This window comes from Corvus moneduloides, chromosome 2 (assembly GCF_009650955.1).
Source record: "Corvus moneduloides isolate bCorMon1 chromosome 2, bCorMon1.pri, whole genome shotgun sequence".
NCBI classification, from domain to species: domain Eukaryota; kingdom Metazoa; phylum Chordata; class Aves; order Passeriformes; family Corvidae; genus Corvus; species Corvus moneduloides.
Window position 1 is genome coordinate 49,954,303 of NC_045477.1, and position 22,564 is coordinate 49,976,866.

Here is a 22,564-nt window from a genome sequence, read left to right on the forward strand (position 1 = left end):
TCCTTTTCTTCCCCTAGTCATGCACCTCAACTGAAGAAGCTTTTCCCAAAGGAACAATCTGTTTATTCAATGAAAGTGTAATGGGAGGAAGAGGCCAGGGAAACTGAGGAAATGGGATTAGGAAGGGACAAGGAAAAATTACTCCTAGACTGGCAAGTGTTTGTTCTCTTATCTTTCCTCTCCACTTCTCCCTCAACATGAAAGGCTAAAGAATCTAATATTTGTAGGGGGAAAAAAAGTCTTGTCTTACAGTGATAGTCACAAGGGAACCTGCCTAAACTCTTAAACTCATTGAGGTTTAGTCTAGGGCCCAAAATCCTGCTGAAAACTTCTGTCCTAAAAAAAATTGTTTGGTCCAGTACAAAACCAGGCTACTCCTGGAAAAGGTTAAGAATTAATTGTAAGGAAGAAAAAGCAACAGCTTTCTCTACAGAATGCAGAAATCTTAGAGTCTTAGAACTCCCCACCTGGTAAAAAGCTTGAGGGGAAAACAGACCCCTTTACAGATGAGACAGCTGTGAGACCAAATTCAGCGTTGTAACAAGTGGCTGCATCACAAATGCCTCATGATGCTGGTAACTAATTTGGCACAGTTTCTCTAATCAGATCTTATTTCAAAATAATTGCACATGATTTGTTGACTATGGTTACTGTTACTGAAAATGGGCAAAGGCAAAAATTGCTTATTCTGACATTAAAGAAGCTTGAAATAGAAGTTGTCTAGGTCAGCTGCTAGAGCTAGCAACTTTCCTGAAATCGTGTAAAAGCTTCATGTCCCAGACTGTCTTTCCCCTGCCTTATTATTGCAACAGATTACATGATTTGGATGTGATTTGTAAGCTTTGATGGTACTTTGAGCAACAGAGTCTCAATGACATAGGAGTCAATTTATAGACAAAAGATTAATGCACATGCCATTGTGCTGTCTGTCCAGGTGTAAGTCTTAGATGAGTACAGCTATCAGTACATTCTTCAACCTTATTAAGAAAAGAGTTTTTTTAAATCTAGTCAAAGGCTGGGTTGGTTTGTTTCTTTGTTTGCTTTTCTGGAAAAGAGGTATTTGGAAGATCCTCTTGTTTTTGTCAATTAACACTGCTAATTCAAATAAGTATTCATTTCCCAATGAGACATTCAGTTTACTTTATAAGTCCAAAGTCAGTATATGCCTTTCTCAAACCTTCCTCACCACAAGCTAATGGATGTGGGCTTTGCAAACTCAAACTGTTAATAGATATTTAAAACATACTGTACCCCATAAAAATTTGCCCCCAAAAATCAGAATGTACCTCCTGCTGTGAGTTTCCCTGTGGCTAAAGGTACAATCACTTACCACCAATAAGGCTGGAGGTGTACCCATCGGGACCATAGTCATCTGGAGCTGAGTTGAGACACAGTAAAACTCAAGGCACAGTGAGACCATTGTTAAGCTAGAAATTCTTAATAATCAATAGTCAGTTATCTGACTGTTGTTTGACAGATCCATGGATTGACAATGAGGTAAAATTGGCCGAGGTAGGCAGCTTTTCTAAAGGAGGATCACAGCTGTGTGTAGATTTCCCCACACAGAATAGTTTCTACTGTCCTTCAAGTCCAGTGGCTATTTAAGAATGCACAGCATGTGCTGTTCTGTCTATCTCTGATATATATACAAGTCTGTGTGTATACTCAACTTCCTAGATCATGGGAAAAGGTTCTGTCTGCTGATGTGTTAAGGCAAATAGAATACTTTGATAAAATGCACTTGCATTTAATAAACCCTTGCATGCAGTGGTTATTTTGTTATGCTGGGACTCTTCTGTGCCAGTAAGTGACTGTAAAAGATTGTGTTGCCATCAAAGTGTTAATGTCTTAAGTAATTATGTAACTGTCATCTCTTTTCAGTATGTAAAAATTATTCCTTAAAAAAGCAAGAAGATCTGAGATCTAAAAATTAGTGCCTTGCTGTCTGCCTGGTCTGCCAACAGTACAAAACAGTAATTCTAGAAATAAAAAACTAAATCAAAGTGTTGCTGCTAGGGAGCATGTCCTTCTTAGATGCTGCACTTACTAACTGCTTAAAGAATTGTGCAAATGATCCAAATACTCTAAACATTTGGTATTTTCAGCTGCCAAAACCCCTGATTATGTAGTGTCTATCAACTAATCTAAAACACTTCCCTTACTATAAGAATTAAACTAGAAACTGAAAAGTGTGAAGGTTATGATCATTCCACCTGGGCCCGTGCTGCTGCAGAATAAAAGAAGTATCACTTAAGCCAGTAATTAATGTCTTTTCAACTTCCAAGGAATCTTTCATTTTATGCTGAAATATGAATACAAGTTGCAATCATGATATTGGAGAGCGATATGGAGCTGAGCATCAGTAGCCCAGGGAAATTTTGTATCCAGTATATTTTCTTCCAGTGAAGAAGGGTTTTTCATGTAATGTGAAACCCCTTCCTCACCCCTTTTTTTTGGCTTGCCCTGGTTTTGGAAGCAGTACAGAGGAGACAGTGTTCTCTGGCAAAAAAGACCATGGAATTCACTTATTTGCTGCTTCCGCCTCCCTTTTCCCCCTCCTTTAAAGTAAATTCCATGGCAAATTAGAAATTATATATGGATTCCAGTACTTTTGAAAGTCTAAGTGAAACTTGGTGGCATGCTAAACTTCAGAGAGGCTTAAGAGAAACAACAAGATTTGAAAAACAAGCCAGCACACCTGTGAATTTACTGGAACATAGCAATCTGTCTGCTCTTGTCCTCTATTCTTATCTTGAATTTAGCTTTATAAAGCTTCATTTATGTGAACTGCATGGAAGCCAAGATAGAAAGGGTTTTTTGAAGAGTACTAAATAGTTTGTCATGGTTTTATAGAAAAGTAGTGCAGGGTTTGGGGCAATCCTTTTCATATATATTTTTAATAGTAAGGCAAATGTAAAAAAACCAGACTGAAATACTTTATTAGGCTCATCAAAGTTAACATTAATTCACATTTCTGTGTTTTCTGACTTTGTATTGATGGTAAGGTAAATAATTCTAATAAGAATTCCATATGCTTACTAACACTGTGTGCATATACACTGACATCAGGCTGTAACTGGGCAGATGTGGTTGTGTTTGTTACTTACAGCATTTACATGATGACTCCCTTCATGTAAAATGTAATGAGATTGTAATATTTATAAAATAAGAAAAGCTGCATTAAGCGAACACAGAGTGCAAATGTTAGTTCTTGGCAAAGAAAAGAGGAACACTTACGTTTTGAAGAGAGCAGTTAGTCCCCTAATCTTTGAAATGCTAATGTAAGTCAATTCGAATTTTTATTACTATTGCAACAGGACTTAAACTGACGTTTTAATAGCTTCAGAATTACAAACCAGTGAATCATTACTGGTGAGAGGAAGGGATACAAAGCTGTCTCAACTTGTGGCATTGCCATGTACTTAAACAAAACTGGCATTTTCCATGTTCTTTTTTTCTTTATGATAGTCATAACTTGAAAGTTACATGCAAAGCGTTTCCATTGTAATGTACCAAGTAATAAGCCTAGCAACCACAAAACTTACCTTGGCAATTTCATTCACTCTATTAGTTCAAAACATAAAAGTATTTTTAAACAAGAAAATATTTAGAAATAGCAAAGTTCAGTTTTGTCCATCACTTGAAAATCCTTCCCAGTTTTTTAGTACTTTGCAATATGAGCTCCTTTTAATGAGGAAGAAAGCAAATTTAAATAAAAGTATTATTTCAGGCGTTTTCTAACACAATTTCACTGTAAGTTCTTGAGCTGCTGTGTGGGATAAATCTAAACTAATAAATCTGGAGATCTAACTGAGGATATTTAGACTTGAATTTACCATTAGAATTAAAGCTTGATTTTATTAAGAATGCTGTGCATGTTGAATGTGATATTCCAACCAATTATCAGGTTGAGGCAAGCATTGCTAATACTGCTGACAAGTTATGCTATTACAGATGGGCTGTGCTTCCTACTGCATGCGTTACACTGACACTATACTTTCTTTCCTTTCCTTTTCTCCTGTGCCATGCTTGCTGTGTAGCAAATGGAATCTCTTGCAGTAAGTTGAAGTTCTTTCATATATTTTGTCCATCTGTGGATGGGCTAATACACCCCAATTTTACTGTTTTACTTCTAAGCATGTTTTCTTTTTTGTTATAATTTTCCTATACAATGTGTGGTTCTAAATGCGGTGACTGAAATAACTTACTAACATGTTTTGTGAAATCAAAAAATACTGTGCCAAAATTTTGACACTTTCATATGCTGTTTCAAATGGTCATTTACATACGTTTTTACAAATCAAGCTTTTGAATGGGTGCAATATGCTGGGGCAGGAAACATTTTTTGTTATTTTAAAATTAGTAATTTTCCATTTGTCCTAGTGAAAAACTACAATTTATAGTTGGCAGTTACGTTTCAAATGGGTTTTTGTGTATATGTTGATGAACAGTTTCACCACTGTTGGTTTCTAATACTTATTCAGGAAGAACAAAAATTGAGCTGCTTGATACAGTAACTAAATACTAAGTGAATCAAACTAGAACCATTAGTTTGACCTTAGTTTGTTTTCATTCAGGTTAGCAGCCAGAAGGGTGAAACTGAATTATTGTTCTCCAGGGACTAAAAAAATCGAGTGTTACATGCCAAGCTATCATGCGATTTTTTTTTAATGATGTTATGCTTGTTTTCAATTAATTATTAACTCCCTGACAGCTCCAACTTTATGTGCATGTAACCTCTATGTAGTGTTGCTAGTCTCCAAAATTTGAATAGAGTGAATTTGATCCCTGCTGGGGAACCTCAGGCTGTGTCCCTACTTGTGAGCTGAACAGAACCAGGGAGGAAGTGAGTGTCCCTGGGCTGGCGCTCGCTTGGGTGAGCAGTCGGCACCTTCCCTGGCTGGGCCACCAGCCAGCCCCTGACGTGCCCAAGCATGGTTTAAGAGAAGACAGAAGCCAGAGCCATTTCCTGGAGGCTGCATCTAAACAGTCAGCCTTTATTTTGGGAGGAGAATGGTTAGCCACACAAACACAAACTTGGCAGTACTCTGTGCCCTTGGTTACAGAGAATGGCCTCTGGGCAGGTTTATTTCACTGGCAGTGTTCCTCATGCCCTACCTCTTTGTTCTGATAGGCTTTGTCCCTGTCGACAAGTCAGTTCTGTCCTAGCACATCTGCTCCCCACCACACATCTGCTGGGTCTTCTTTCAGCTTTTTCGCATCTTTGCTGTCATATCCAGTCTGGTGGGATCATAGAATGGTTTGAGTTGGAAGGCACCTTAAAGATCATATAGTTCCAATCCCCCTGCCATAGGCAGGGACACCTTCCACTAGATTGGGTTGCTGAAAACCTCATCCAGCCTGGTCTTTAACACTTACAGGTGTGGGGCATCCACAACTTTCTCTGGGCAACCTGTTCCTCACTACCCTCTGAGTAAAGAACTTCTTCCTAACATCTAATCTAAATCTCTCCTCTTTTTGTTAAAAGCTATTGCCCCTTGTCCTACTATGATCTGCTTGTGTGAAAAGTTGCTCTCCATGTTTTTTATTAGCCCCTTTAAGTACTGGAAGTACTGGAAGGTTGTTATAAGGGCTTCCTGGAGCCTTCTCTTCTCCAGGCTAAACAACACTCTCAGCCTGTCTTCATAGGAGAGGTGCTCCTGATGCAGCCCAGGTTGCGGTTTGCCTTCTGGGCTGTGAGCACCCACTGCTGGCTCATATCCAGCTTTTTCTCCACTGAGTCCTCCACAGGGCTGCTCTCAATGAGTTCCTCTCCCAGTCTGTGCTCATGTCTGGGATTGCCCCAACACAGGTTCAGCCCCTTCCACTTGGACTTGTTGAACATCATTAGGTTCTCAGGGGCCCACTTCTCAAGTTTGTCCATGTCCCTCTGGATGGCATCCCATCCTTCTGTGTCATCTGCAAACTTGCTGAAGGACTCCTCCTTGCTGAAATTACTCCTTTCCATTTGGGGCAGGAGCACCCCAATGCTGCCCACTGGTAACAGACATTGAACAGAACAACTCAGGTAGCAGATGCAGAATGGCACAGAGCTCAGACCAGGCAAATTCACAGTGCTGAGCTCTGCTGCTGTGGCAGTGCTGAGGTGTGAGCAGCCCTGTCTGCCTGGCCTTCAGCAGGACAAACCCTACGAGGCTGACGCCTGCTGGCTTGGCACTATCCTCCTGCTCCCACTTTCCTCCATAAACCCACCTTTAGACAGAGACTAGCTCTGGCTCTTTTTGGCAGTGCCCTTGGCTGTCTGTTCATAGATGAGTAGTTGGTGTCCACCTCACTCTGATGAACAAAGATGAAATTTCCTTTTGACCTTAGCCCCTCAGCCTTGTGAGGCTGGTACAGAAATTTGGGGAACTGGAATGCTAAAGCTGTGGTTCTAATTTTGGCTTGTTAAAAAAAAATGTGGCCACTTAAATATTGAACCTTATGTAAATAAAGCACTTCAGTCAAATTAACATTTATTATGTACTTAAAGTACATTTCATTAGTATTTGTGCTGACATTTGCACAGTCCCAAATTCAGCAAAGAGCTGCAGCACATGATAGTAACTAAGAATGTATGAAGTGCTTTAAAGATGCAAAGACATGAATAGCTTCTTCTTTTCTGCCAATTTTGGCATGAAACTCTGCTTTAGTTCCTCCAAACAGATGGAAATATCACTGAGCCCACTCTTGGTCACGGTGTCTGTCACAGTAGGCAAATCAAATACGGTTGGAAGTCTGTAAGGCTTTCCTGCCAAAGGGTCAGCGCAAGGTCAGAACTTGTACTTACAGGATTTTCACTTTTTATATAATTAGCCAAAGATTAAATGTTCTTCCCTTCTTCACCATGATCCAGCTGTGGAACTATGAGATTCCCTTCCTGTTAGACACAAGAATACCAGGAACCATAAGCATGTTAATTTGACCTCTCTGGCAGCCATGCCTATCGCCCATTATTTCAATGTGTCTGACATCTTTTATGTCATGGTGCACTTCACACTGGAAGAAACAAGTGAATATTCATAGAGTGGTATCTACTTAATCTGGGACAATACTTAATAGAAGCCAAATATCCTTTTACATGTTAAACTCCATCCATCTGTTGTATAGTTTCTTTAAGATGGTGGAAAATCCATGAGCAGTTTTAAGTTCCAGAGCTGGCATTTCCTCCTTCTTGCTCCTAGATAAATTTATCACCTCTGTTTCTCTCTCCTCAGAGAAGCAGGCAGGAGCTTTGACCATCTTGGACAACTATTTCATGACTTCTTTCTTAGAGTTCTATTCCTTAGAAGAGGTCTTTGACTATAGCTAAAATTTCGGAGTTTCATGTTCTGTGCAGGAAAGTCACTTCCCCCATATCCTGTCTCTGCTTTCCAGCTCAAACTGGAGACAGTGAAGCTAACCAAAACAGAATGTTTTGAGACTGATGCTGACATGTGCTATGTGACAGCTATCCATCATAATTTTATTTTTAATGTCATATATGACTTACCTGCAGAAGAAAAATCATTACTAATTTTCTGAAATGGTATATGGTCATACTACAGTAAAATAATGGTTTCGAGAACAGAACTATCTCAATGTGTTTTGTTAGTTACCAAAAATTATCTAACGTCACTAATATTTATTATTTGTTCTCCTACAAATCTTTCCTTAGCAATTGGAACTCTGTCAGAGATTATATAAACTGCACTTTCAGCTGCTGTTGCTTTTTCAGTCCTACTGTAAACTTATTGGACAAGTGCACGAAGTGAGTTCCATGCCAGAGGTATGTAATGAACTACAAAGTCTTATACTGCAAATTCCACTTTATTTTCATGTTCTTATTTTTTCTGCCTGTGGACTTAACACCAAGGATCACACTATTTCGCCCTGATAGTAAGTCTGCAGGCATACATAATCAACTAAATACCTTAGTGTCATGTATTTTTAATTCTGTAGTGTTCACAAGCCTTTTTCTTTAAATATTTATGAATGGCCTACACTCTCTTTTGACCAAATAGGCTCTTGTTTTTAGATAAATACATGTATCTTATTTTTTAAAAATCACAAGAACAATACTCTTTTCAAGTTTATTTTCAGCAGTTGCTTAAAATATGTAATACTCTGAAACATCTTTGAGATGATCGCTTTAAGCTGAATGATTATCATTTAAGGAAAGAGTTAACTTACCATTCCATGTGTATTTTTCTCCTGGTAAGGTTTATATATTCTAAACTATTGAGCATAAAAAATTGGTGCACTCTGCTTTGTAAAATAAAATTTGAAGCTGTTACAAGTATTTTATGACAGCTTCTAGTAGTTTAGAGACGGTCTATAAACAGAAATAGTTTGTTATATCAGATGTGCTGTCAGAGTAAAAAGAGTGTGAATATCTATTGTATCTTAAGGAACTGCTGTGAACGTGACTGGGCTGTTCACTTTTAAGAGGTGACAGTACAATAGGCATCTACTACTACTAGACCAGGCTAAGTTTTAGAAATATTTTGTATTCCTTCTAATTGATTTCTGTAAGTGTATTTCAGAGTTACAACTTCGTTAGGTTGTTATAAATAATGCAGCCTGTGGAAGTGGGGAGAAATTGTATGAAGAATAGCTGTTTCATCATGAAATTTGCATACTTTGCTGGAGACACAAGCTCTTATTTAAAGGAAATTCCACTGTTAGTTCATGTGACAGTGGTTATTTTTAGCATGTAGGAGCATGAAAAAGTAGATCCTTGGAAATTATTAACTTACTAATTATTTATGAGTCTTATGCCATATTAACTTTTCAGCCTGAGAAAAGGTTATACAATTCCTGTCCATCTGTTAATAATGTCAGATCCTGCATGGGTTTTGTAAATAAATATCAACATCTTGCTAGGAGAGGTACATGTTTTCTTCAGCTTTTCCACTATGATGTGAAAAAAGTAGCAGGGGTGAAAAATAAAATCTCGTTTAGATATGCTCCTGCATTTTAGCAAGCCAAAACTACAGCATAAGGTTAAAGGATGCACGAAGGTAAAAAAGGCTTTTTCTCTATATTGCACAGAGATCAAGAAATGTCCTTGTGTTAAATCGGGGTCTTTTCCATAATGTGTTTTTCCAATGTAGTAGTAAGAACAAACGTGAAGTACCACTCTGTGTGGGGCTTATGGAGAACAAAAATACCTATCTCTCATTTTTCTCCTTGGAACAGCTGTTAAATATGTCAAGAGAACTGAGTGAGCTGAAGAAAAATCTGAAGGATGCTACTGCTGCAGTCGCAGCTGAGCCTCTGACAACAGAATCTGAGCCCACATTCAACTCCACGGAAGCAGCTATTCAGTCCATGCTGGAGTGTTTGAAAAACAATGAACTTGTTAAAGCTGTCAGACAAATAAGAGAATGCAGGCAAGTTTTGCTACATGGTTCATATTAGACTTTCTTGTTACTAGAAAAGTATGCATTTATTACCTTCCTAACGAAAGGTAATGCACAGGATCAGCATAATTAATTAATTGTTTCAACAAGGTACATGGGGGCATTGACATGGACTTTTGGAGGGGTGTGCCACAAGTAACTATCAAACATATGGTTGCAACAATTAAGATGTTTAATTACATTCTGTAGATCAAAAGTCCTGTGAGGCTCTTAAAAATCTTTTTATTGAGGTAATTCCTTACAGGTGCATGTCATTGGCATGAGCTAACATTCAGCCCAGTTTCACTTACACCTATTTGAATGAGTTTTCTTAAGCATTTTTTTTGAGATAATGGAAATTGCACTTCTATGTGATTTCAGTGCCTGATACCAGACTATGACTAACAAATGAGTAATGTAAAACAGTGAGTTTCTTCAGGCTTATAAGTGGGTGCAAATCCATTCTCCTTTTAGAGCACTGTCACATAGCTTCCATCTCTGCTAATAAACCTGTAATGATATGCCTGTTCTTTTCGTGTTTCATTGCAGGATTTTGTGGCCCAATGATATCTTTGGAAGCAGCTCTGATGACGAAGTCCAGACACTACTGAACATTTACTTCCGCCACCAAACCCTGGGTCAGACAGGCACCTATGCACTGGTGGGCTCCAACCAGAGCCTGACTGAAATCTGCACCAAATTAATGGAACTGAACATAGAGATCCGCGACATGATTCGCAGAGCTCAGAGCTACCGGGTCATCAATACTTTTCTTCCAGACTCCAGCGTTTCCGGCACAAGTCTCTGACAGGACCCTTGGGCCCCCTTTCAAGCTGGGAGTGCTGCCCTGTGGGAGTGAGGTGGCTCGATGTCTTCTCAGCCTTACAAAGGTTTGGTCAAACTGTACTCACTCTTGTTACATTTAGGATTTCCTCTAAAATGCAATGGGCTGAACTTCAAATGTGTAGCAATACTGTAAGGACAGAGGTAGCATAGAGCACCTGGGACAACATCCTTTGTTCTGTGTTGCACAAAAACCAGTTAGCATTTCACTGAGCAACTGCAACTCACTACTGAAGAAGTGACTTCCATTGCATACCAAAGCCTACTACACTGAACAATACTTCCTTTATAGCAAATTAATTTTAGGTTGGCAAAAGTGCAATGTTTCCTTCACAAAATAGTATTTTTTGTTAAAAGAACAAACCTTGTACATTTTTTTTTCTTTAGTTGAGTAAAAGATGGGCAGAATGAAGCTGGCCACAGAATCTCACAAACTTGGTCAAAAGCTGAGAGCCTGTGTATATGAAACAAACTGTAAACAGACTATAATTTAATGTACACTGTAATTTGAATATGATTACTGTATCTTAAAACAATGAGCTGCTAAGAAGTACATTTCCTAATGTTACTAGGCTACTGTCTCTGAAGGTACTGGATCATATTGCAGAGGTCTGTTCTTAGGCCCCCCCAAGGATTATGAAAGGTCATGGTAGATTTTCTTTTTTTTTTTTTATTAAGGACCTTGGCTGCTTTTTACTAGAGGTTTGCTTTTATGAATATATTTATACTATTAAAGGATGGTTGACCTAATTTAACTTGCCATTTTGTAGGAGAAAGTCCCATCACAGAGTCAAATCTTTTGAACTGTTAAGCATGCATATTTTTATTTAATATGAATTTTGAGTATAAAAAGTAAAAATATTAACGTGAAATGCAAGTTCTCATGTTAAGTTTCTTCAAAGAGATGTCTTATTTTATTTGTAATGTATATATAAAAGTCATAACTATAGGGTTTTTTCTTACATTTAACTGCTGTCCAGTGTTAAATGTATGCATGTAAATCTGTTGCACATCTGAGACACTTTTATTCTGACAACTATGTAACTTATTCACACTGTAAATACACTTAACCATTTTTGTGAAGTAACTTTGAAATTTGGATTAGTACCATCCATTGAACTAAAGTATAGTCACAACACAGTACATGCCTGTTGTGAAAATTGTGTTCGTGTCTGAATCAGTACTGTTGCAGATGGTATCCATGATCAGCAGCCCCCCAAAAGACACTTGTCTCCTGGTTTATGCTGAAACCCTTCTCAGTGAGAAATCTAACTACAGCCTGACAAAAAAAATCCTTACAACTCAGCTTGGAAGAATACAGCAGCAAAAAACGCTTCATTGGTCTTCCACTGACTGTGAAAGCCTCCCACATTCCTTCTACTCTAAGAAGTGTTTTTTTACACTATCCCAGATACTGCCATTCAAAAGGTTTTTTCCCCTCCTCATTTCAAACATGGGCAGCTTAACCCTTTTCCCTCCTATTTTACAGCCATGGTCTTCTTCTGGCAGATAGTCTTTGATTACCTAGCAGCTGTGAGTTTTTACATATACATTTGACAGAGACAGGGGGAAGGACATTTGCATTTACACCAGACTTTATGCTCCAGAATATTTGCATCTTCCACCCTAGTTCAGTTTGAGTGACTGAAGGAAAAACTCACTATTGTAGCTTGAATCTTAGCATTCCCTGAAGACTTCAAAACAAAGCCTACTATCTTCAGGAAATCAAATACAGTTGCTTCCTTACAGATATACTTTCCTCTTTCATCCAAGGAAGATGAAACGAAGGGCTATCAAACTAGTGCAAACTTTTATTGAACTTTATTTACAGCATATATAGAGTGAAGTTATATACTTTACAATAATACCAAAGTCTTCATCCATTATCCAATGCCAGGTCAAAAGCCTTAAGTCAAAACATTGCAATAGACAGACTGTGCAAAGCACAAAACAGAAAAGGACACATGGATCAGACAATGTATTTGAAGCTGTAAGTGCTGTCACAGGACAGCCTTTTGCCTCTGCAGCGGCCACAGAGTTCTTGGCGATGAGGCCTCTTGAGATCAATATGTCTCTTCTTCTGAGGGCAAGAACAACGAGTCTTGGAACAGATCTTAAGAAATGAAGACATGTTAGTAGTAGTAGTAGATCAAACAGGATGCACTTCATGTTAGACTGACATTTGGTTTTCCTTAATCACAGGAACACATTGGGGCTGATACACTTAAGAGCTCTTATGGTAAAATTTAAGGTGTCAGAGCCTTCTCACCTAGAAGCACAAAACCTTACCTTATGTGTAGCAAGCCATAATGCTGTACAAAAACTGTTCATGTAAGCAATCTACAGGAGGAAGAAGGCCTACCCCATTACACCTTTCCCAAATAGCATTTCCTAGTATTTTGATGAAATCAAGTCTTCTTCCAGATAAAGTCAATATCAAATTCAACAACAGTATTAGTGTATATGATAACATCTGACAGTCTTAATGGAGTACAGTTAACTTACTTGGCACTGGATTGCTTCCACACGATAGGGATTGAAGCCCTTTTGGCATTTGCGACAGAGCTGCTTGAAGTACACCTGAAAAAAAGGCAAGTTCTGTTACTACAGAGACTTATTCAAGGTGTTCTGTACAGGTACCTAAATTTGTGCCAAAACATCCGATTTGTCAGAGATTTTATGCAATTCTTAGAAGTTTCAGGAGAAAAGAAATTACTTGTTAACTACCTTGTTGCTTCCAGAAATGCACCACACGTAAGCACTCTCCCATCTGGTCTTGCAGTCTTTGCAGTGGAAATAGCCATACTTCTGCTCCAAGAACTGCAGAGACAGAGTTCAGTGAGCATCGTCCATCACCCTGAGAACACCCACCCCAGCTCCCTTCACTACTACTCCGAGGATGGTGAGACACTGAAAAAGGTTGCCCGGGAAAGTCATGGACACCCCATTCATGGAAATGTTCAAAGCCGTATTAAATGGGGCTCTGAGCAACGTGGTCTAGTGGGTGGCATCCCTGCCCATGGAAGGAGGGTTGCAACTGGATGATCTTTAAGATCCCTTCCAGCCCAAACCATTCTGCAAGATGCTTTGATCCGTACGTGTGGGTTTTTGCAGGCTAGAGGCTCTTCTGCTCCAGGTGAGCCAGAGTCAACCCGGGGCAGGACGGGGACCACCATGCTGCTCGTGGGGTGATTCCTGGCAGCCCTGCTTGAGGGCTCGCCTCCCGCCCCATCCCAGCGCACCTGGAAGGCAGCTCGCTGCCTGGGAGCCCCGGTCTCCTCCCGCCGCGTCCCCACCGGCTCCTGGCGCGGCGGCAGCGCGGCCCCCGCCGGGCCCTCCTGCTGCTCCTCGCCGCCGTCCGCCGTCGGGGTCTCATCAGCCGGCGCTTCCGACGGCGCTGCCTTCTCCAGCGGCGGCGCGGCCTCGGGCAGCGCGAAGAAGCGGCGGTCGGGCGCGGGTGAGTAGAGGGCGAGGCGTCCCGGGGCGCGCAGCGCGGCGGGGCCGAAGGCGCGGGTGGGCGGCAGCGTGCGCGGCCCCAGCGAGCACTGCACGGCCGCGTCGGCCCGCAGGCTCACCTGCACGGCCGCCTCCTTCGTGCTGGCCCGGCGCGGCCGCGGCGCCAGCGCGGGGCCCATCTGCGACAGCAGCGCCTGGAGCTGCGCCCGCCGGTAGCTGTCCAGGTACTCGGAGGGCAGCGGCGTGAAGGGTCCCCCGAGGAAGGGACTGATGCCGCCGCTCTTGCTCTGCTTCCAGCTGGGCTGCTTGGCCGCAGGGTCCCAGCCACGGCCGAGCGCGGGGCTGCTCCTGAAGCTGTGGTACGTGCTGAAGGGGGAACAGACAAAGCTGTCCATGATTATCGCCGCTGAAGGGTTAGCCCTACCTGTCCCCCTGCCCTGCTTTTATCTTACCTGGGGAGCTAATGGTTGCTAATTGATGGGGAAAGTGGGGCCAGCTGGGGGAGGGAGGGCTGATGGCGACGGAAGGCTGGCCTGCCTGCCTGCCTTCCTTCTCGGCAAGACTTTGTAATGATGAAGAGATGCCATTCAGCCACAGCTGGGACAACCACGGCCTGCGTAGTGAGGAGAAGCCTGCATGCTCACAGTTCCTTCTGCTTATGGTTTTAAAAGGAGGAAAAGGGGGTTTGGGAAGCTAACAAAGTCCAGATAAACTCGGTGTCCCCCGGAGAGCTGAGCAAAGAATTCAGGCAATTACATCTCTGAAAAGAAGTCTTTACCGATATTAAAAGGTCTGAGCATCCTTATTGTTCCAATACTTGGGAATTATCTACCTGGAGCTTTTCTACTCAACTGCTTTAGGAAGAGACGGAATATACTTGTGCATACAAACTGAAGTAAGGGAAAGCAGCGGCTTAATACCTGTATAATGAAATAAGTGTTAGTAATACAAGCACGTGCATATCAGTCCTTCTTCCATAACTGCATCACTTTAGTTCAATTTTAAGGTAATGTAGTTAATGTAATTAAATCATCCAAACTGTGTATGTAAGCCTTTAGAGACTGGAGAACCCTTAGATCCCTGGAACTGCTGTGATGTGAAACACTGTCTTTGTATGACTCTTCACCATCTCTATAAATGCATTGCTTTATAAAATTCAGTTGGCCAGCAAGAGAGAGGCTTGAGAAGACCTGATAGGGATGATGTCTTTAAACGTTCGTAGTGTATTTGACACTTTCAAGGGTCTGAGATAAATCAGTAAGAAACAGCATTTTTACAGGGCAAAAAGAGGCCAAGATTCAGGAAACACATTCCTCATAATTAAAAGAAACATGTCTCAAGGCTCCACGTTGTGCTTGGGTTTTCAAAGCACTGTTGGCATCAACTCAAAGCAAAAATAGGGTATTGAGATGGCCATGTTAACACTGAATGACTGGCTGCAGTGTGGCTGCAAAAAGAGTAAGTTGTTAGGGTGTGTTGGGAATGGGGATGGAAATTAAGCTGGAAAATACATGTCATCCTTTAAAACAGCGGTTTGACTTCCTCTGAAATGCTTTGGGAATAAACAGTTAGTGTGGCTCCCCAGAACACTGCAGGATCAGAATTTAAAGTTTCTTGAAAGGATGAGGGATATGGAAGATTATTGTATGACAAGAAACTGAAGAAATTGACAGATGACTAAGCAGGTGATGTGATAAAACTGTGCCAAATAAGGACTGGTGTGGAGAGGTAGAAAGAAACCCTTTTATGGCACAAGAATAGATGAATATCCCACTAAAATGAAGATGGTAAACACAAAGTTGTTGGTGGAAAGAGTGTTCCACCCATCTTGAAGTTGTTCCATTACCAAAGCCAAAAATTTAATCAAGAGACAAAGTGGGAATGGACATGTATGTGGAGGATAGTAACATTCTCTTTATTGGAACATCAACAACCATTTCATGTGTCAAGGCCTACAAAACCATCCGAGAAGCAGAGGCTGAGGCTTGCACAGGCCGTGACACTTCCCCACGGCACTGCTGCTGTGAGCCTTCCGCTGCCTTTCCCTGGGAGGTTGGTGTTAGCTGCTGTTGCCCAGCAACGTGGGTCATGTCGGCCGTGGATGCGGTACTTCGTTCCCTCGTCCCTGGAAGGCGTGAGTGAAGCTGCTGGCGGCCATCCTGGCTCAGGGCACGCTCCCTTTCTGTACTGTGCGGAGTCAGCTACGGGAGGACAGCCTTTGCGGCGGGCACCACGCGTCCCACCGCCGCAATGCCCGACCCCGTGCCCGGCAGGCTGGCGCGGCCGAGGCGGGGCCGGTTCGCCGCCTCCTTGCCGGGAGGTGACTGCGGCGGAGGGCGGGACCGGCGGATGCTCCCGCTGCGCAGGCGTGGGGCCGCGTTGGCGCCAAGCTTCGAACGGGGCGGCCGGGCTGGGGGTCGGCGCTGCCCCCTCCTTCTCCGCCGCGTTCCCTGCCCGCCCCGCCTGCCCCTTCCCCTGCGTGAGGCGATGCTGCGGCCGCCGCCCCGCCCGAGGCGCCGCCGGCAGGTAACGGCCCCGCGGGTGGCTCGGCCCTGCCCCGGGGCCGCGCTGTGCCCTGGGGGTGTCACTGCCGCCCCTCGGAGGTCTCTCTCTCGTCACAGCCCGCCGGGGGCCTGCAGTCACCGGGTGTGGGGAAGGGGGGGTTTGGGCCCGTCCCCGGAGACCCCGCGGTGAGCCGGGGGGGCTGCACAGGCCGCGCTCCGTGCGTGGGAATTGCCCGGAAGGAGCTTCCCCTCACGGAAAGCAGCGCTGACAGGCCAAATCGCTCTTTTGAAAATATACTTCTTAGGTAACGTTAAGTTCTTTGCTATTCTGTTTTAATGCAGCGCTTGCCCTAATTTAAAGTGCCCGTCTTTCCCATGGTTTTGGTAAGGCAGCGCGTGTAACGCGGGCATCGTGTGGGAAACAGCTTTTGCTGTGGAAGCCGTAAACGTGTTAAACGGTGAAGTCTCACTATGGGCTTATTTATACATGTTTTTTTTTTAAAGAACTGTGAAACTGGCAGTGTCTGCTCCACTTGAAAATAACTTTGAATCAAATTCTTAACATGCAAGTTGTAATGGTTGTAGGAGTATATATGTGATAGTACATATTCCATCCTAACAGGTTGTAGTGAGTGTGGGGTTTTGATTTGTGTTTAAAATACCTCAGAAGTGTTCTGCCCATTCTATCTTGGTTTTCTCTTGTGGTTGCTGAGTATTGTCTCTGATATAATTCCCTATGCTCTTGTCTGTAGTTTTCCCACCGTGTTCATCACTGTGGTGTTTGAATGCTCACATCACAGTCAAAGCTGAACAAGCTGGGCTGTGGCACACCAAGAAATGCAGGAAAGCAGGCCTAACACATTCAAACAGCACTGTATGAAAGTGTTTTCTTATTTCTTCTCAGGCTTTTCAACGGTTCCAGTAATGTAATGGATAAGAAAATGGCTTGCAAACCTGTGGAAAGACCAACTTTCTTTGAAATATTTAAGGCACACTGCAGTGAATCAGGTACAGCTTATCTAAAGTAAATAATTTTTATTAGGATTGCTTTCTGGCCACCAATATTTTATACACTTTTGCTGTAAGTTCCACAGGAAAACATTATGCAGGTTATTAGCTGCTGTTCTTGCCCCAAATCTGTATTTGCTCATACCTACTTTTTGTAGACTGCTTCAAATTTTTATTTGTAATTTTTTCCCATGATGTATGCTTAGTTACTTTTTGTATGTGCTTATTTAGAGTTGTCACCTCTATATCTACCCACATGCAGACCAAGCTTAGTCTTCTGCTAAGTGCTCCTGTGGTAGTTATTAATTTTAAAAGGAACTCGTTTAACTTGCCAGTCTGAGCAAAACAGGAGAGACTCTAAACGCCAGAGTATTGTTGTAATTTTAAACAAACTGGATATTTTTCTGGTCCTTCAGTTAGTTTTGTTAATGGTCTGAGAATTTGGGCAGACATTGACATTCCTTTTTTAAACCATAACCGTCTTTTATGGTTATTGGAGTTCAAAGTCATCTAGAAACAAACGAACCAGGAGTATGGCAATGGAAGAAGCAATGTGTTTTGCTGTTAGCATTTAAATGCCTGGTGTATTTTCACATCCTCCATGGAGGGTCCTTTTTCTTTTTCATGCGGTTTTCTGTATCTTTCCCTTCATAGATTTAGGGCCTATCAGTCTCAACTGGTTTGAAGAACTCAGCGCAGAAGCACCCTCATATGAGCCCAAATTGTTCAGAGAGGTTGATGGGCCTTCTGGCTGGCTTGATCAAACAGCTTTTAAAACTCCAAAGACAAAACCCTCTACGTACAGTCAGCTGGCATCAACCCTGCTGCTTTTTAAAGAACAAAATGCAATATTGCCACCTTGTTCTTCTCCTGAAAAAGAGCCAGATCAGAAAAAAATAGGAGCAAGTGAGTAACTTTTTTTTTTAAGTTGTACTTAAAGGCTCCTTGTGCCTTCAGAAGCAAGATACTTTTTTGTTATGATTATTAATGTAATAGATAATGCTACTGCAGGAACTGTGTGACAACTTAATTTAGTAGTCTTCTGAAGATCATCTATAAAAATGCAGAATTAATAGTGAATTCAACCTTGTGATAAGCTGATAACATATATTATGCAGAGTTCTCTGTATAAAAGATACTGTTGTAGTCCACATACTCTGAATACTGTTAATATAAGGAGATATGAACTTATTTGTATAACCTGTTGAATGTGAATCAGAGTGGATTTTTTTTAGCCATCTCATTTTTGTTTTATGCAATATTTCTGAAAATCTTGTCAAGGGAGAGAATCATCCTTATCATGACAAAGTGTGAGGCAATCTGTAGGGCCCTCCTTAACCTTTCTTGGAAAGATTTAGATGCACTAAGCTCTTTTAAGTTTCTAAAATTGTATGTTATGGAAAGAAATTACATTTTTCCATTTGGAAAAGAAAGGAATTTTATGAGGTACTTCTCATACATTATTTCCAAATCCCAAGTACGTCATGGGAGAGTACATGTCGCTCTGCTCCTTCCTGATGTACCCGCCCTCCTTGGATGGAGAGAAGAATCTTTTCTATGGAGAATGTAAGCAAGATTGTATGTAAGAATCTCTTCTATAGAAGAGTATTTAACCCCATTCCTGAAGTATCTGATTGGTACATCTGCTGTGTCTGTGTCCTTCTGATAAGCTTTTCTAACCAGGTTACAGAGAAACACAGAAGACTCACTTTATTACCAGAATTGTTCTTAGATTGTAAAGCAAATTCTGTGAAGGGTTAGAGCTGTGCTCCAGTTCAAGTATACTTTGTAACCCTACTTCCGTGGAATATTGCTACTCTCTTTGTTTTGCCGAAGTTTGCTGCTGAACTTCTGCTGAGAACATGTTTCTTCTAAATGTAGCTATTTGTATTTTACAGTGTTAAGTCCCTAGGGAATTCTTGGTTTCAGGAATTTCATTTGGCAGTTTCGTAGATGGCAAAGAAAGGAACCTTATGATTGTTTATTTCAAAATGGTCAGTTTTGCTCTGCATATGTGCCAAGTTCACATGTGACTGCCCAAGATATTATATTTTCTTGGTTAGAGCCAAATGGCTCCTGTGAAAACAAGACATGATGGATTTCATACTTTGATATGGTACTGGGATGCAGCTGTGCTGTGCATATGAACTCAGGAACTCAGAAGCAGAGAGAAATGCACAAACTAAAGTGTAATTTCTGATACTGAGGTTATTTGGAAACTTAAAAGTAGAAATTTCTTTGAGTAGATGCTTGTCCATGTAAGGGTCTCACTGTTCAGAGGATTCTGCTGCTTTGGTGGGAGCAATCTTTCTCCTTTTTGCTTGGAGATGCTTTGCAAATAAATGGATGTTGCTGACAGTGACAGTGACTCCAACAACAGTTCTGGAAATAATTTTTGCTTTTTGCTGCTTATTTGAATCAGTAAGTGTATGACTTAGTAAATTTGAGGGGAAACAGAGCTCTGTTTGCATGTATTGTATATAAGAATAACTTCTGCAATGACAAGAAAGGCACAATGCAGTACATTAAAACTGAAATGAAATATGTGACTTGATTAATACCAAGAGAATAAAGTGACATAATGAGGGGTCTTTTTGGCTGTGCATTTGAAACATGTTTGATAAAAACATTCTATAGTACAACATTTGAAGCATTGCTTGTATATAAAATCTGAACATATTTAAGATACTAGAACAGAAATTAGCATTGGGTTTCGGGGTTTTTTTGGGGGTTCTTTGAGTGGTTTTTTGGGTTGGGGTTTTTTTTTTTTTTTTTTTTTGAAAGCTTGGTTTTAAACATCAAAGTTGAAACTGTTACCTGGAGTTTTGCAAAGTTGTGTTGATTATTATATTCTATGTTGTAGATAGAGAGAATTTGATAAGCCCAAATAATACAAGAAGAAAAATAGACCAAGAAAATGAAATACTTTCTTCTCCTGGTACCTGCCACAACTGCCTCACTGCTAGGTATGCTAAGTCATTCAACACAAATAGAAAATAAGCTGGACCTTAAGCAAAAAGCAGTATTTAACCCACCATATTTGACTGTTGAACTTCTTAAGAGCAGTGAATAATCTTGTATGTCTGATACGTTTATGATACTTGTAGGTTGCTAAGTGAGTTGAAAATGAAACACTAGCTAATTTTGAAAATGTCCTTGCTTTCAGGTGATTTTTCTTCCTGTTTTTCTACTCTTTCACAGCTGGAATACATAATTTTTTAACATTATTTCAGCTTTCCAAATCCTCAACATCAAAAGAAAGAGTAGTAGCAATGTATCGTGTGCTTCTCAAGTAGTAAAGCTCTTTATAATATTTACTGAGGTTTTTTTAATAATAGCCTTGATTTTGGCACTTAAATGTTTGTATTTCAGATAAATTTTATCAAAGTACTCATGCTGATTATAAGAAGAGTTGAACTAGTTATGTGATTAAAATCAGTTAAGCCAATTTCCCTAGTTTCATACAGCATATTATAACATTGAAATTTATTACTTGTCAGACAAATAATCACTGAAAATTAAAATATTTCTCAAAAGAAACATTTTACAGTTTATAGTAGACTTATAGTAATGTTCAAAATATTGACTGATGGTTAGGAGAAATCCGTGGTTTATCTAGTCAGGGAAATAACCATGTGCAAAGAAAAAAAAATAATGGAAATAGTAATAGATGTCATGTTTGAAATATTCAATTATTTTCAGAAATTGAGAAGTACAATTAATATTTTGGTTTTAATTTTGTTTTGCAGTCCAGCTATTTTAAGGAATACTTACAGAACACCTCAGAGAAATAATATCCCTGGTTTGTATTTTTTCCTTTTGGTTCTACAAAATATTTTATATCTCTAGATAAAAATCCTCATTTTTTAGTTACTGCTTAATGTCCTTTTTACATAATGTTTTTTAGGACCACATGGAAGCTTGTTTTGCACACCAAAACTTTCAGAGGTAGAGATTTTATTCATGCATTTTTGTGTCCTTTTCCTGAATTGTACATTAGAATTTGGCATAGAAATTACATATATGATTGTTAAATGTATTTCTAGGTTAGAACTCCAAAATGTATTTCTGAAAGTCTGGGAGCAGAAGTGGATCCAGATATGTCCTGGTCGAGTTCTTTAGCCACACCTCCTACCCTTGGTGAAACAGTGATAATAGGTATTTCTAAAAATGACCAATTGCTAAGAGTTAAAAACTGGGTTTGACCCTGGAAGTTCACTCAGTATGAACTGTTTGGTTTTTTAACTAAAAAAAAGACAAAATTCTTACAGAGATACTTAGTGGGTGACTTTAGATAATGCAGCCCTAAACAGAAAACTTTTCAGAAGTTTTCTTTCTTTGTCTGAGGGGTTAGGGACTATAAATTTAGAAATAACGTAGCAAAGCATAGGAAGAGGATTAGATAATGTTTGCTTCGTCCTATCACAAAACTAGAAACTATTGGGCTGAGTTACATGGGTTTGTTTATGAAGTGTGAGGAGGTGGCCTGCTGAGTAAACCTCCCACCAGCAGTGTTGCCTTCAGCATTTTTAACCACTCTCACTGTGCCTGCCATCATTTCAATCCAGTGAGAGAGACTGGGATACTCATCCAATTTAAGACCCGAGCTCCTGGGTTCGTATTTCCTGGGTTGTTTGGACAGGGCAATTCCTGGAGCTCATTTACTGCACAGCTGCACAAACAGCTGTGTCAGCAGAGCTGTGAATGAGAATGAGTGGGTGATAATTGCTTCAGTGGTAACCAACAGTGATGATAAACATCAAGCCTCAACCTAAGGTGTTGGAGAAAGTGAGATTTCATTAGCATATGATAAGCAAAATGAAATTTGACTGTATGATTTGTTGATGAAAATTCTTGAGAAAATGGGAAAACCTGGATGTGTCTCCTTAGCTCCTGACATCGTTCTTTGTCATGTTGTTAAACTATCACTCTATAGAGCATGTAAAGCATATTAAGAATGAATGCTGGAACTGGGAATCTCTTTTGGGAGGAAGGGGGTGGTACCATTCACAAGGCTATGGAGTTGGGCCATTTTGGGTGTTCTTTGGTCCAGAAAGGTGTGAGCTGAAAAGAAAGGCTGGCGGAAGTATCCATACCTTAATGATGATATTCTGGGAGATGAGCTGTGGTTTGAGCTCTCATTCTCCCATGTCTTGGATAAGCCTAGTATTTTATACTAGTGATATTATACTCTCTGCCTACTGCCACCTGTGAAAAGAAAGAGCTGCTACACAGAACCTAGATGCTATGTCTATGAAACATTTTAATATACTGCTCTTCAGGCATTTTAAAAATAGGGTTCACTTTCTCATTTTGTAACAAAAGCAAAGATAGTACTGCTGTTTTGGGAGGAAGTGGGGAAAAAACCCA

General features: G+C 40.7%; 3 protein-coding genes across 20 annotated transcripts in view; 2 read left to right on the forward strand and 1 right to left on the reverse strand.

Annotated features, from left to right (window-relative positions):
• FRY (FRY microtubule binding protein) overlaps positions 1-11,369 on the forward strand; it is a 234,016-nt gene extending 222,647 nt beyond the window's left edge. For 10 of the 14 annotated variants that reach the window (XM_032099556.1, XM_032099544.1, XM_032099546.1 and 7 more), the window contains 4 exons: positions 4,041-4,058; positions 7,658-7,768; positions 9,181-9,374; positions 9,933-11,369. In XM_032099556.1, the coding sequence (XP_031955447.1) occupies positions 4,041-4,058; positions 7,658-7,768; positions 9,181-9,374; positions 9,933-10,191 (582 nt within the window). In that variant the 3' untranslated portion in view covers positions 10,192-11,369. The remainder of the gene's footprint in view (positions 1-4,040; positions 4,059-7,657; positions 7,769-9,180; positions 9,375-9,932) is intronic. The other 4 variants (XM_032099547.1, XM_032099548.1, XM_032099554.1 and 1 more) reach the window with 1 other exon arrangement.
• A 650-nt stretch (positions 11,370-12,019) lies between these two features.
• ZAR1L (zygote arrest 1 like) lies at positions 12,020-14,193 on the reverse strand. Its single transcript, XM_032099559.1, has 4 exons — positions 13,469-14,193; positions 12,954-13,046; positions 12,732-12,806; positions 12,020-12,339 (listed from the first exon to the last, which is right to left on the reverse strand). Exons 1-4 carry the CDS (start codon positions 14,075-14,077, stop codon positions 12,196-12,198), a joined length of 921 nt encoding a protein of 306 aa, XP_031955450.1. The 5' UTR covers positions 14,078-14,193; the 3' UTR covers positions 12,020-12,195.
• A 1,595-nt stretch (positions 14,194-15,788) lies between these two features.
• BRCA2 (BRCA2 DNA repair associated) overlaps positions 15,789-22,564 on the forward strand; it is a 35,831-nt gene continuing 29,055 nt past the window's right edge. For 2 of the 5 annotated variants that reach the window (XM_032099539.1, XM_032099540.1), the window contains exons 1-7: positions 15,795-16,208; positions 17,091-17,194; positions 17,849-18,100; positions 20,058-20,160; positions 20,944-20,996; positions 21,102-21,142; positions 21,241-21,352. In XM_032099539.1, coding sequence (XP_031955430.1) covers positions 17,116-17,194; positions 17,849-18,100; positions 20,058-20,160; positions 20,944-20,996; positions 21,102-21,142; positions 21,241-21,352 — 640 coding nt within the window. In that variant the 5' untranslated portion in view covers positions 15,795-16,208; positions 17,091-17,115. Of the gene's footprint in view, positions 16,209-17,090; positions 17,195-17,848; positions 18,101-20,057; positions 20,161-20,943; positions 20,997-21,101; positions 21,143-21,240; positions 21,353-22,564 lie in introns of all 5 variants that reach the window. The other 3 variants (XM_032099543.1, XM_032099542.1, XM_032099541.1) reach the window with 3 other exon arrangements.